General features: G+C 40.5%; 1 protein-coding gene across 1 annotated transcript in view; it reads left to right on the top strand.

Moving 5' to 3' along the window:
- The window catches only part of LOC115193016 (pituitary adenylate cyclase-activating polypeptide type I receptor-like), a 73,622-nt gene that overhangs the window by 50,484 nt on the left and 9,022 nt on the right, over window positions 1-14,116 (top strand). The window contains exon 4 of the mRNA XM_029752016.1: window positions 8,015-8,115. Coding sequence (XP_029607876.1) covers window positions 8,015-8,115 — 101 coding nt within the window. The remainder of the gene's footprint in view (window positions 1-8,014; window positions 8,116-14,116) is intronic.

Below are 14,116 nucleotides of genomic sequence, written 5' to 3'. Positions count from 1 at the left end.
ATGGCTCTCAACCTTCACCTCTCCCGAGTCCGTACGGGAGTTGCAGCGATGGGACAAGACTGTAAATACCCATTTGATATCATGAAATTGGGGAGAAAAAGGGGTAAAAGGTATTTTTTTTAATTAAATAATGTTAACTGTTTGTGCATACTGAGCAACGTATAACTCCTATCTATCCCATGTTATGTACAGCTGGGTACCCTCGCTTGAGGCAAGATGAGCTTAATGTTGGCACAACTGCCTATCTAGTAGCAGTGTGAACCCAGCCACCCCACAGAACAGAACTATATGAGTAGCTTAATCATCTGTGGTCTGCATGAAATATACACTATAAGCAACCTAAGCAATAAGCACCCAGCCAACCACGTGTACTGATATGCACTGAACTTCATTACGAGGGCAACCAAAGTGAAAAACGTCTCTCTGAGGTCAGGGCGTGACAAGTAGAGTAAAATGATGAGCTGATAACGAAAGAAACAGACCCCATAGATTACTAGATAAGCCTGCATTTTCCGGATAACCGCTAACAGACCTTCCCGTAAGAGCTTGATCGTCAACACTGATCACCATGTGGGTGTTTAGCAAGCCCAGCGCATGCTAGATAATGTTTAGTACCAACAGCCCATCCAACACGCTGAAACTAAAGCAAGCCTTGATTAGTCATCGCACAGCTATACGCGTCAGCTTCCCCACTAAGGTCCAGGGTGAGAACTTAAAGTCTGAGGCGGAAAGGGGAGGGTTGGGCAGAAGTATCAATTTAAAATGAGGCTGTACTTCTTTGAATATGTGCTAATGATAAAAAAAAGATCCAGTAATGTTTACCCGACGAAAGACTAAACACAAGTCAAGTAGCGCAGAGATCCTGCTACTTGACTGCTGAACAGTTCATGTAGCACCCACACATTTCGAACAGCACAAGTTGGTAGATATGAGTCACGCTCAGTGAGCTGCATCAGGCTATAAGATGCCTGCATACGCACTATGTACAAGCATGCATGATAACGCACATCAGCTTGCTTACTACTGTCCTAAAATGATGTGCCACCGTACTGCAATGCTCCAGCAGATGCTGTGGAAGGAATAGCTAGTGTTGCCCTCTAAGTAACCGCAACCTCACTGTGTGCTCTTGCAATAATAGCAACCATGCCATAACACTATGTGCAGATGATACAGAACATACAGCCATGCATGAATTACACAACATCCACCTACTGTAGGTGATGTATACGGAGCCTAACCAGCACGCACTCCCACAATGCAATATTGACAGCCATGACATGTGCTTACTGTGTGTAGAAAATGAAGCAAAGAATATCAGCTAACATCTGAATGTGCGAGTATTCACACCCAATTAAGAGTTGCAACATAACCACATAATAGAACTAGTATGTAAAACATGAAAATAACAAAATGCACAAATTTAATTACAGTTTTTCCTGATTGCTTAGGCACTATCTTTGAAACTATAGGCTATGTTTTGCAAAACTCTACACACTAACCACAAAACCTTATACCAAACCAGCAAAACAGTATACATCTCTTGCAAAAGCAAACAACTCTTGCAAAACTCTTCAAACTCTTTTAAAAATGATGTTTTTTTGCGTCAATACAGTACACACAAACCATTTGAATAAGCACACAAAGCACCAACTACGCACTGATGGTATAAATGAAAAACACTTTTCTGTGTGCAGGGTATAGCAGCATGCAATAAAGTATAGTCATACATATAGTAAACACACATACACATAGGTATCCAAATGTGTAAAGTATGGATGTGTATTCCGAACATAACACACTATCAATACAAATAAGGGGGAAAAGTTTTTTTTTTATTATTATGAAAATGTTCTAACACTTCTCAAACCAAAAAAACGCAGTAGAAGAAAACAAAAGCATTTGTGCTAGAAAAAAGGACTTCATCCACATCACATGCAATGTTGTCTTGAGCTAGGCAGCGTGGAAAGTATCGCCTGGAGTGCCGTATCCAGGCCTGACATGACCCCTGATCGATGTCTCCACAAGCCTCCTCCATTGCCCTTAGAAAGGGTATGCATTGGTGGGGCTGGCGATCATCCACCTTCCAATGCCATGCAGAGAAGAATTCTTCAATAGGATTCAAGAACGGAGAATATGGGGGGGATTGAGTGCGATGAAAAGTGGGTGACCTGTGAACCAATTGCGGGCCACAGCAGCCCAGTGGAAACTAACATTGTCCCAGATGATAACGTAGCTGGGCTGCTCTGGCCCCTGGTCATTAGGGATTAGTCTGTTGTGGAGGGTGTCCAGAAATGTGATAATGTGTGCAGTGTTGTATGGGTCTAGGATTGCATGATGGTGAAGGACACCTATTTGACTAATAGCCTCACACATTGTTATGTTGCCACCACGTTGTCCCGGGACGTTGATGATGGCATGGTGTCCGATGATATTTCTGCCGCGGCCCCTTGTTTGAAACCTGCCTCGCCACATATATTAGCTCATGATGCACTGTATCTGCTTCTAGCTCCATGACTCTCTGAAAGAGAGTCCTGCAGTCTGATGCAGTTATTTGCAATGACCATATTTACAATGTGGGTCTCCGGCTCTGGGGTAAACACTCTTGCACCAGATACTGGTTTTCTTGCAGTTCTGTAAAAGAATTGGAATGGTTTTAGTGATAGATCCTTCCCATTATGAAATAACAGTACATATTACTGTACCAGTAAGACTACAGCACTTACAGTTACTTATCGGTTCTCATTTTGAAATATCCGGATGATACCTGCAACAGTATAGCAGCTCAGATTTGGTTGAACCCGTTGCCCAGCCTCCCTTATGCTCATCCCATGGTACATGGGAATCAGAATGACAGTTTGGGACCTTTAAAGGCTTCACCTTCCTTTTTGCGCATGTCACAGTAGGGCCCAACAATTCCTTGTGCGTCCCTGGGGCATCCAGGAGGTCCACACTCTAAAAATAAAAGGTTCCTAGAGTACCCTTTAGGGGTTCTTCAAATTGAAACTGTGGGGGAACCCCTATAAGTTCTTCAAATAACCTCTTTTAATGGATCCTCAAAAAAACTTTTGAATAACTTTTTGGGGTACATTTTTTAAATACCCCTGATATTATTATTATTATTATTATTATTATTAATGATAATAATATGCATAACAATAACACAATATTTTATTTCTACGTTTATTATGATTTTAGTGGCAAAGTGGAAGAAAAAGAAATCTAATATGCAGAGCCCCAAGTCCAATGGGTATTTCCTCTGGCGTGTTGATGTTAATGTGTTGATGTTCTCCGTATCCATAGCCAGAATCATTTTGCAGTGCGTGGTGATTGAACAGGTTGCTTGTTATGTTGTGAGATTCGAATTCTCAGAGTATAAAACATAACAGACATTACGAAAGCTCAAACCAAGTTTACTCTTCCCAGAGGGTCAATACAGCTGCATCAGACCACGACATTTCACACAAGCACTGATATTTAACCCTTTCTCCTTGGCCGAGTCTCCTCCTACTCATCTGAACAAACATTGTATCTTTATGTATTGTATCGTTATAAGTGATATGGGCCATAAACTTTTCTTTGTCCCTTAACGTGACCTGACCTCAACCCCCTTCATCACTAATCCATGGCTCTCTCCCCTTATCAATGCCTGCCACATGTGATTGTTTTCCCTACACTCAGTACATTCCAAGCTTAATTGCCCCCACCATATACTTTCCTCCTACAGATAACCATTAACTTCTGGTGTAGACCCTCTAAACCTAAGCACTCAATATTTCAATAGGATACCTGATAATTATCCTTATCCCAAGTTTAGGAGTTAGTACCCAGAATCCATCAATATTCATCAGAGATGTAGGAAGGGTGAAGTCTGTTAATCCCCCCAAAATGTAATTATACATAAGATTAACAAAACACACAACCGTATTCATACCTTGGTTTTTGTGGTGAATGTGAATGAAAAAAATCTGTTTTGATAATGGTTTCCTTACATGCCTTGTCCATAATGTAGAGACTTATTGGATATTCATTGAAGAGGTAAGGGAGGAAGACGGTAAATGTGATCTGCATAACATACCAGTACCAACTGACATACCTGTGTATGCCTCCTTGTCTGTATACCTGCAGACGCAGACACAAAAGTGAGCAGTTCAGTCATCTGCACCCAATACAGCTAGCCTTCAAGATATTCTTATAGCCTACATATTCTTACCTCTTTGTTGATTGATATCCATTCAATTGTGTCCAGTCTGTTTTAGAAAGATTTGCACAAACATAAAGATCTACCATAATTGAGCCCTCTTCAACACGCAGCAGTCCAGCCTTTTGAAACCTGTTGATGATAGTGTATTTTTTGACAATGCTCCACGCTGTCAGGACCCACTGGCAGACTTGACCATAAGTTGCTCTTCGCATGCGGCCCGTTTTAGTGAAGGATTTCTCCCCACTTGTCATCCAAGCCTCCCGCTGAACACGGAGCACCACCTTAAATGCATGATTTACACTGATGTCGAGTGGCTGAAAATACTTTGTTGTGCCCCCAGGAATCAGGGTGACAAAATGACTACCGTAATCAGAATGATGGGAAGTTTGAGAGCGCTCAATTTAATCTAAATAGTAAACCAAAAAGTTGTTTGACCGTAACCCGTTCGGCAATTTCATTGGTCTAATGAAAGCTTCATGCCGGCAAAAAACTGAGCACGTCACAGAATGTGTTTTTTTGGAGAAAAAAAAATTGAAAGCGGGAAAAATCCATATATTAGCCGCGTCATTGTTTAAGCCGCGAGGTTCAAAGCCTGGGAAAAAAATTGCGGCTTATAGTCCGGAAATTACGGTACTCAATTTAAGGTAAGTGCCTTAACCTGCTGTCCTTTCAAATTCAAATCAAAATGTTTCAGTTGGGCAGTTAGGTGCCTGCAAGAACCCCCACAAGCTAAGGAGGTTCCTTGATGAATCCCATTCAGTTGTACAACTGACTAGGTATCCCACTTTCCCTTCTTTTGGGGGCCATTTCCGGTGCCAAGAACCCTTTGGTTCTTCGAAGAACCCTTGTTGAACCATTAGTTTTTATAGTGCACTTTCTCTTTGAAGCTGGATAAGTTTAGCCAACAGTACCCTTTCTCCCACCTCCACTAGGCTCATGGTATGACCACAGCCTTGGATGGTACTATGGGAGGAACGGAGGCTCAGGTCTGTAATCATACAGATCTCCTCCCAAGCATCTGGATATAAGGTGTCCGAGTCCAGATGCTTCCCCACCTCCTCCAGTAACTCAGCCTGATACGCCAACAATAAAGAGGTGACGTTGAGGTCTCTAATTACTTGGGCTGAGGCTTTGCACATTTCGGAAAAACGGAAGCAGTAAAGCCATCTGCCTTTCCAGGGATTGAAGCGCTGGCGTCGTTAGTAACACGGCACGAGGGGCTGAGGTGGTGAGCACAGTATAACTCTATAGCCATGAGGTTAGTGGTTCGTTAGCTAGCAAGCAGCTACCTCATGGTGAAGGTATGGCGTGGCTAGCTCAGTGCTGGAGGCACTGGGTGGCACTGGGCTTTTACCAGTATTTCCAACATTATCCACTAGCGTAGCTGCAGGTAGAAAATCAATGGTAAATGTTCTGTAATTGACATAAGCTGTCTCCAATCAATCAATGTTTGGTTGTGCGTGTGTGTTTGCCAGGGGGATCGCCTGAGCTAGGGGAGGCGTAGCTCTGTGAATCTTAATCACACAAAACCTATTATTTGGCAAGGAATTGTATTTGTAGATTTTTATTTAACCTTTAGTCAGTTTTATGAAAAAAATCTTATTTACAATGACCTCCTTCCCTGGCCGAAACCTAACAGCGCTGGGCCAATTGTGTGCCGTGCTATGGGGCCTTCAATTACCACTGGTTATAAAACAGTCTGGAATTGAACCAGGGTCTGTAGCGACACCTATAACACTGAGACGTATTGCCTTAGACCACTGTGCCACTTGGGAGCCCCTTGATCAGTGATTCTACATCTCACTTTGCTCAAGCTGATCATCTCCAAGAAGTTGCCGTTAAAAATGAGTCAATTAGGGGCAGTTTAAGGGAAGAGTCAATGAAACCAACCATGCAAGTATATTGTCGGAAAATCTGTGGTCAGCCTTGGCCAGGAGTCGAACCCTAGTCAAATAAAATTTTATTGGTCACATACACATGGTTAGCAGATGTTAATGCGAGTGTAGCGAAATGCTTGTGCTTCTAGTTCCGACCATACAGTAATATCTAACAAGTAATCTAACAATTTCACAACTACCTTTTACACACAAGTGTAAAGGAATTAATAAGAATATGTACATATAAATATACTGCTCAAAAAAATAAAGGGAACACTTAAAGAACACATCCTAGATCTGAATTAAAGAAATAATCTTATTAAATACTTTTTTCTTTACATAGTTGAATGTGCTGACAACAAAATCACACAAAAATAATCAATGGAAATCCAATTTATCAACCCATGGAGGTCTGAATTTGGAGTCACACTCAAAATTAAAGTGGAAAACCACACTACAGGCTGATCCAACTTTGATGTAATGTCCTTAAAACAAGTCAAAATGAGGCTCAGTAGTGTGTGTGGCCTCCACGTGCCTGTATGACCTCCCTACAATGCCTGGGCATGCTCCTGATGAGGTGGCGGATGGTCTCCTGAGGGATCTCCTCCTAGACCTGGACTAAAGCATCCGCCAACTCCTGGACAGTCTGTGGTGCAACGTGGCATTGGTGGATGGAGCGAGACATGATGTCCCAGATGTGCTCAATTGGAGGGTGCTTATGCTCCCCGTCCGTAAGTTGGAGAATTTTGCAATTTTCAAACACCTGAAACAGATTTTTCCTGCATTCTAGAGCCATAATTATTATGCTTAAATCTTTGTAAAAATATATATACTTTTTTCTGCATATCTAAGCATACCTCTTGAGCTGTCTATCCTCCTGACTGGTGGTTATTTTTAAAGAAACTAAATATGCTTCTCTGCATCTCTGCTCAAATCTGGGTAACATGTTGAAAGGAATGTGAGTCTTATTCAGTACATTTAGTTATTACTTGCTTTTCTAAAGTCTACCAACCTGGCCAGCAGGAATGTCAGCTAAAATAGTTAGACAAGCTAGCTACTCTAACTTGATTGATAGCCTGAAATGGCTTCTTGGTAGCTATTTATGAGGTTATGAGATTGGGAACCTATCTGGGCCAGCTAAGCCAACTTCATGAATTGCTAAGTGGCTAGTGGTATTAAAGAGAAAAAACAAACACGTTTTTTTTGTTCAAAATAAAAACAGGATGAATCTGAGGGGGCAAGTGCCCCTGTGCCCCATATGGGAATGATACCTCTGATCTGTAGAACTGAAGGAATTTTGCAATGCTGTAGTTCTGTCTGATTATTCTACTGTATGTGAGGGGAGAATGAACTGGCGACCCTCCTGAGTTCTATCTGGGGATAAGGAATTTGGGTAGAAATTCATCCTCGCTCCTCCATGACCAGGAAACCGATAAGTGGTTGAGTAGTCGAGGACTGTCAAATCGTTAGTAGGCAAACAGAATATGGTTTACCCCTCCTCGATAGCCTCCTTTTAGCTTGGACGCACCAGTGTATCATACTGCGGAAGAGTTTTGATATCTTCCACACCCTCTTTGAACCAGCTGTTGTATTGTCAGAGAACAATATGTTACATATGGTTTTATCTACAAAATGTTCTTAATTTGTTTGTATCAATTTACACATTTATTTTGGGATTCCACCCCTGTAAACGTAATTTGCCTGACAAAGTGTGTGTGGAGAAGGACCGTCTCATTTCAAACAAGTGCATTTCCGTCCACATTCCCTCTCCTCGATTACCTTTGATCCTTTTCAAAAGGAGGCGAGAGAGGACAGAGGAGAGAGGATGCAGGAGGTGAGCAAATCTAGTTGAGAAAATACCTGCAGGCTACCAGCTCTGGTGGCTCCTCCTTCACACCCTCAGGGCTGGCCTCTGATTGGTTGATCTGTTTCTCAGGCTACATCTTCAGGAACTGTACGAAGGATGGCTGGACAGAGCTGTACCCTACGTATGAGGAGGCATGTGAGTTCGCAGAGGAGTCAGAGACAGGATCAGAGGTTAGAGAAATCACATCACTCACATACTGTACATTCTCTTTTACTCACTCTGTTATTCAGTCACTCATTGAAATGTTCCACTTTCAATTTTGTTCTGTGGGAGAAGGAATGTGATTGGTTGAGGACAGAAGGAATGTCACTTTACTCTGCCCTTAGAACCAAATTGAACGAGTAAAGGAACTATTCAGTCGTGTCCTTGTCTGAATTATCTGGCCTGTACTGTACTCTTATTCTAAAAGACCCATTTCCCAGGCACATCATGAAAAGTTAAGCGTGCAGTTCAGAATCAGAAACCGGTCTGTTTACATATAAGTAAATGCGATCAAGTCCGACTTCAGATGCAGCTCGTGCAAGGTAGCAAACACTTAATCCAATGGATATCGTCTACAACATCGCAGATGTCATTGATTACCTGGGTCGTTCCACCAATTCGGTGCCTTTTGAGAAGTGTAACTTGGTCAACAACAAAAAAATATTTCACCAAATATAAAAATTCTAGATTTTTTTTAAAAACATCTCAAGAAGGGAAAAAAAATATTACTATAGTAAGTGCCTATTAAGTGCCAAATAAAGTAACAGGGTTGACCATAACAGGGTTGACGATTTCTTCTTAAATGAGCCATACATCCTCTTGTGACAGGGGGAATGAAAGCTTGTGTGCAACAGGGAGTGGAAACTGAATGCTAATTCACCATCAAAATGAAATTGTTAAAACATTTCTAGCCTGTCTATCTATGGGTAACATGGTTGACGTGTTATGCTCGACCTGCTCAGTTTTCCACCACAAAACACCAGAAAATGTCCAAAAATGGTAGAACCAGCTCACCTGCTTTTACTCTATGATTTGACTATTAGATGTTCAATGTTTCTTTTGAAAAAATATTAAAAAAGGAATCGTTTCACCGTAACAAGAGTTCAGTTCACGTAACAGTCTTGACCTTAAAATGAGGGACAGACAGAATCACTAATCACAGAAATGACTGTCAACTAACAAAGTAACTTCGCCTTTACAATGATGGTGAAACTTGGATAAATGTTGGGATTTAGTGGGTTAAAATCTTCCTAGAAGTGACACAGGGATGACGGAGGGACATGTCAAAATAATGAATTTTGGCACTTTAAGCAATCCTTCATTCATATAAAAAAATGTTTTTTTATTGAATTCTCTATGTGGTCTATATTAAAGCGCAATTCATTTAATATAACAGGATTTTAAATTAAATATCGGTGCGCAAGTTCTACTTAAAACATTAAAGGATGGCTTTTTGTGGGACAACCCACCTAGGAAGCTAACAAGCCAGTGAGGCCAGTCTTGTGTGTTTTCCTCGGTCATCGTTCACTCTCGGAAAAGTTTTTCCAGGTCCAGAGATCAGTGTATAGCTACAGTGCCTTTTGAAAGTATTAACACCTGTTGACTTTTTCCGCATTTTGTTGGCACAAAGTGGGATTAAAATGGATTTCATTTTTGTCAATGATCTTTCTACAGAAAATACTCTGTATTTTAAAAATGGAAGAACAATTATATTTATTGTTTTAATTAATGGAAAGTAAAACACTAATATATATTGATTATATAAGTATTCAACCCCCTGAGTCAATACATGTTAGAATCACCTTTAACAGAGATTACAGCTGTGAGTCTTTCTGGGTAAGTCTCTAAGAGTTTTGCACACCTGGATTGTACAATATTTGCCCATTATTCTTTAAAAAATGTGTCAAGCTCTGTCAAATTGGTTGTTGATCATTGCTAGACAGCTATTTTCAAGCCAATTTAAGTAAAAACTGTAATTAGGCTACTCAGGAAAATGCTATGTCGTCTTTGTAAGCAAGTGTATATTTGGCCTTGTGTTTTAGATTATTGTCCTGCTGAAAGGTTAATATGTCTCTCAGTGTCTGTTGGAAAGCAGACTGAATCAGTTTTTCCCTGTGCTTAGCTCTTTTCCTTTTCTTTTTATCCTAAACAAATCCCTTGCCGATCACAAGCATACCCATAATATGATGCAACCACCATCATTCTTGAAAATGTTGTGTTGGATTTGGCCCAAACATAACACTTTGTGTTCAGGACAAAAAGGTTTATTTTGTTGCCACATTTTCTTGCAGCATTCATTTATTGATTTATGTTAGTATTGTGGAGTAACTACAATGTTGTTGATCCATCCTCAGTTATCTCCTATCACAAACATTAAACTCTGTAACTGTTTTAAAATCACCACTGGCCTCTTGGTGAAATCCCTGAGTGGTTTCCTTCCTCTCCGGCAACTTATTTAGGAAGGGCTCCTCTATCTTTGTAGTGACTGGGTGTATTAATACACCATCCAAAGTGTAAAATGAATAACTGCATTATGCTCAAAGGGATATACAATGGCTGCTTTTTTTACCCATCTACCAATAGGTGCCCTTCTTTGCGAACCATAGAAAAACCTCCCTCGTCTTTGTGGTTGAATCTTTGCTTGAAATTCACTGCTCGACGCAGGGACCTTACAGATAGTTATATGTGTGGAGTACAGAGATGGGGTAGTCATTTAAAATGTTAAAGACTATTATTGCACTCAAAGTGAGTCCATGCAACTTATTACAGTGCATTTGAAAAGTATACAGACCTCTTGACTTTTTCCACATTTTGTTACGTTACTGCCTTATTTTAAAATAGATTAATTCATTTTTTCCCTCATCAACCTACACACAATACCCCATAATGACAAAGTGAAAACAGGTTTTTAGAAATGTAAATTTGTAAAACATCAAAAACAGAAATAACTTATTTGATTGGAGTCCACCTGTGGTAAAATCAATTGATTGGACATGTTTGGAAAGGCACACATCTGTCTATAAAACAGTAAAAAAAAAAAAAAGATATCACATTTACATTGGTATTCAGACCCTTTTTTGAAGCACGTTTGGCAGCAATTACAGCTTCCAGTCTTCTTGGGTATGACGCTACAAGCTTGGCACACCTGTATTTGGAGAGTTTCTCCCATTCTTCTCTGCAGATCCTCTCAAGTTCTGTCAGGTTGGATGGGGAGTGTCGCTGCACAGCTATTTTCAGGTCTCTCCAGAGATGTTTGATCGAGTTCAAGTCCGGGCAATGGCTGGGCCACTCAAGGACATTCAGAGACTTGTCCTGAAGCCACTCCTGTGTTGTCTTGACTGTGTATTTAGGGTCGTTGTCCCGTTGGAAGGTGAACCTTCACCTCAGTCCGAGGTCCTGAGCACACCGGAGCAGGTTTTCATCAACGACGTCTCTGTACTTTTCTCCATTCATCTTTTCGTCGATCCTGACTAGTCATCCAGTCCCTGGTGCTGAAAAATATTCCCACAGCATGATGCTGCCACCACCATGCTTCACCGTAGGAATGGTGCCAGGTTTCCTCTAGATGTGAAGCTTGGCATTCAGGCCTAAGAGTTCAATCTTGGTTTCATCAGACCAGAGACCAGAGTCCTTTAGGCCACTCTACCATAAAGGCCTGATTGGTGAAGTGCTGCAGAGATGGTTTGATCTTTTGGAAGGTTCTCCCATTTCCACAGAGGAACTCTGGAGCTCTGTCAGAGTGACCATCGGATTTTTTGTCAACTCCCTGACCAAGGCCCTTTTCCCCTGATTGTTTAGTATGGCCAGGCGGTCAGCTCTAGGAAGAGTCTTGGTGGTTCCAAGCTTCTTCAATTTAAGAATGATGGAGGCCATTGTGTTCTTGGAGACCTTCATTGCTGCAGAAATGTTTTGGTACCCTTTCCCAGATCTGTGCCTCGACATGATCCTGTCTCAGAGCTCTACAGACAATTCCTTCAACCTCATGGCTTGGTTTTTGTTCTGACATGCGCTGTCATCTGTGAGACTTTATATAGACAAGTGTGTGCTTTTCCAAACATGTCCAATCAATTGAATTTACCAGAGGTAGACTCCAATCAAGTCTCAGAAAAATTGCAAGAATGATCAATGGAAACAGGATGCATCGGAGCTCAATTTCGAGTTTCATAAAGGGTCTGAATACTTATGTAAATAATATATTTCTGTTTTTGATTTTTAATACATTTGCAAACATTTCTAAAAACCTGTTTTCACTTTGTCATTATAGGGTATTGTGTGTAGATTGATAAGGAAAACATTTAATTTGATCAATTTTAGAATAAGGCTGTAACGTAACAAAATGTGGAAAAAGTCAAGGGGTCTGAATACTTTCCGAATGCACTGTATGTAACTTAACGCATTTTTACTCCTGAACTTGTTTAGGGTTGCCATAACAAAAGAGTTGAATACGTATTGACTCAAGACATTTAGGCTTTTCATTTTTTATGAATTTGTAAAAATGTACTGTTTTCTAAAACATATTTCCACTTTGACATTTGGGATATTGTGTGTAGATCAGTGACACAAAATCTCAATTTAATCCATTTTAAATTCAGGCTGTAACACAACAAAATTAGAACTTTTTCCCTTTGCGTGTGGACTTCTGTGCACAACACAACAGCTGTCTGTGACCAGGCAAAACAAACTCTCCAAGCCAAACCTTCATACCATAACTGATAACCGCTACACAGCTCAGATCTAGCTACTAGAACTAAGGTGTTAGTAAACACACAATCCAATCCATGTGTACAACCACACAGTATAGTTTACAGCAAGCAGTTTAGCCATTACACCAGCGGGCCCCGGTGGCAATAAATTAATAAAACCGAAAGCTTACCTTATGTTGGATAACCTTAGCCAGCTAACTAAAATAAATAGCATTACTCACTGTTTGAGTCAGGTTGCTGAGAAGCCTAAATTAGCTGCATTAGCCAGCTAAGTAAGTGAAAGGTAAACCAAGAAGAATAAAAAAATACATTAATCTCTTGCTCTCTCTCTCTCTCTCTCTGCTGCTTAATTTGTTCCAAACTGTTCAACTACTGTCTTTCTCTCTCTTTGAGTCAACTACTCACCACACTTTATGCACTGCAGTGTTAGCTAGCTGTAGTTTATGCCTTCAGTACTAGATTCATTCTCTGGTCCTTTGATTGGATGGACAACATGTCAGTTCATGCTGCAAGAGCTCTCATAGGTTGGAAGAAGTTTCCATAATTACGGTGTAAGTATTTGGTAGCGGTGAGATCCATGATCCTCCTAGGTTTTGTATTGAAGTCAATGTACCCACAGACGGAAAAAAGCTGTCCTCCGGCTACTCCATTGTGTTACCTTAGAGAGTGCTCCTGAGACTACTGTAGACCATTGCAAAAAAAGTGTTTTAATCAGCTATTTCGTGACGTGAATATATTTACTATTGTTTTATCTAAAACGGATGAACATTTTTAATGTGTCACTATTTAAACTTTTATGAAATTCACTGAGTAGGTTGGTCCTCCCCTTCCTCCTCTGAGGAGCCTCCACTGCTCCACACACCCTCTGTCACCTACATAATAGAAGAACCAGACCACTCACAAAAACTTGCAAAGGCCATGAGAAAGGTGTGTGATCGTGCCATGAATGTGAAAACACTAATTAAGAAGTTTCACTCCCCAGACAGAAACACAACAATACCTTTCCTGTCTGGATAAGTTAATTTGCTAAGCTTACAATGTTTTATCTACTTGTCAGTATATGATAATTATATGATTGAGTATATGCAGGCAAGGTACTGATGGTATTTGAAGTCCTTTCCGTTTTAACAGTGATCTTAAGCCTGTTCCATACTATGGAATTCCTATCCAAAATATCACCATCCCTCAATAACTTCAAACGTATACTAGGGGTCAGCCTAATCAACCAAACTACCCAGTAGTGTCCTCCGTGTAGCCTAACTCTCTCACACACACACACATAATCAAACATGTTTTTTCTTTGATACTGAGTATATCATGTACATTTATAATTAGCATGCTCTGTACCACCTTTTTTTGTACTTATATGTGTATGTTGTTTTCTGTGGTGTGGTTTTCATATACAGTGCATTCAGACCTCTTGACTTTTTCCACATTTTGTTACATTACAGCCTTATTCTAAAATGGGTCAAATTATATATATATT

Source organism: Salmo trutta, chromosome 4, assembly GCF_901001165.1.
Source record: "Salmo trutta chromosome 4, fSalTru1.1, whole genome shotgun sequence".
NCBI classification, from domain to species: Eukaryota; Metazoa; Chordata; class Actinopteri; order Salmoniformes; family Salmonidae; genus Salmo; species Salmo trutta.
Note: the sequence above shows the minus strand (reverse complement) of the source record. Positions and strands in the feature narration are given on the sequence as shown.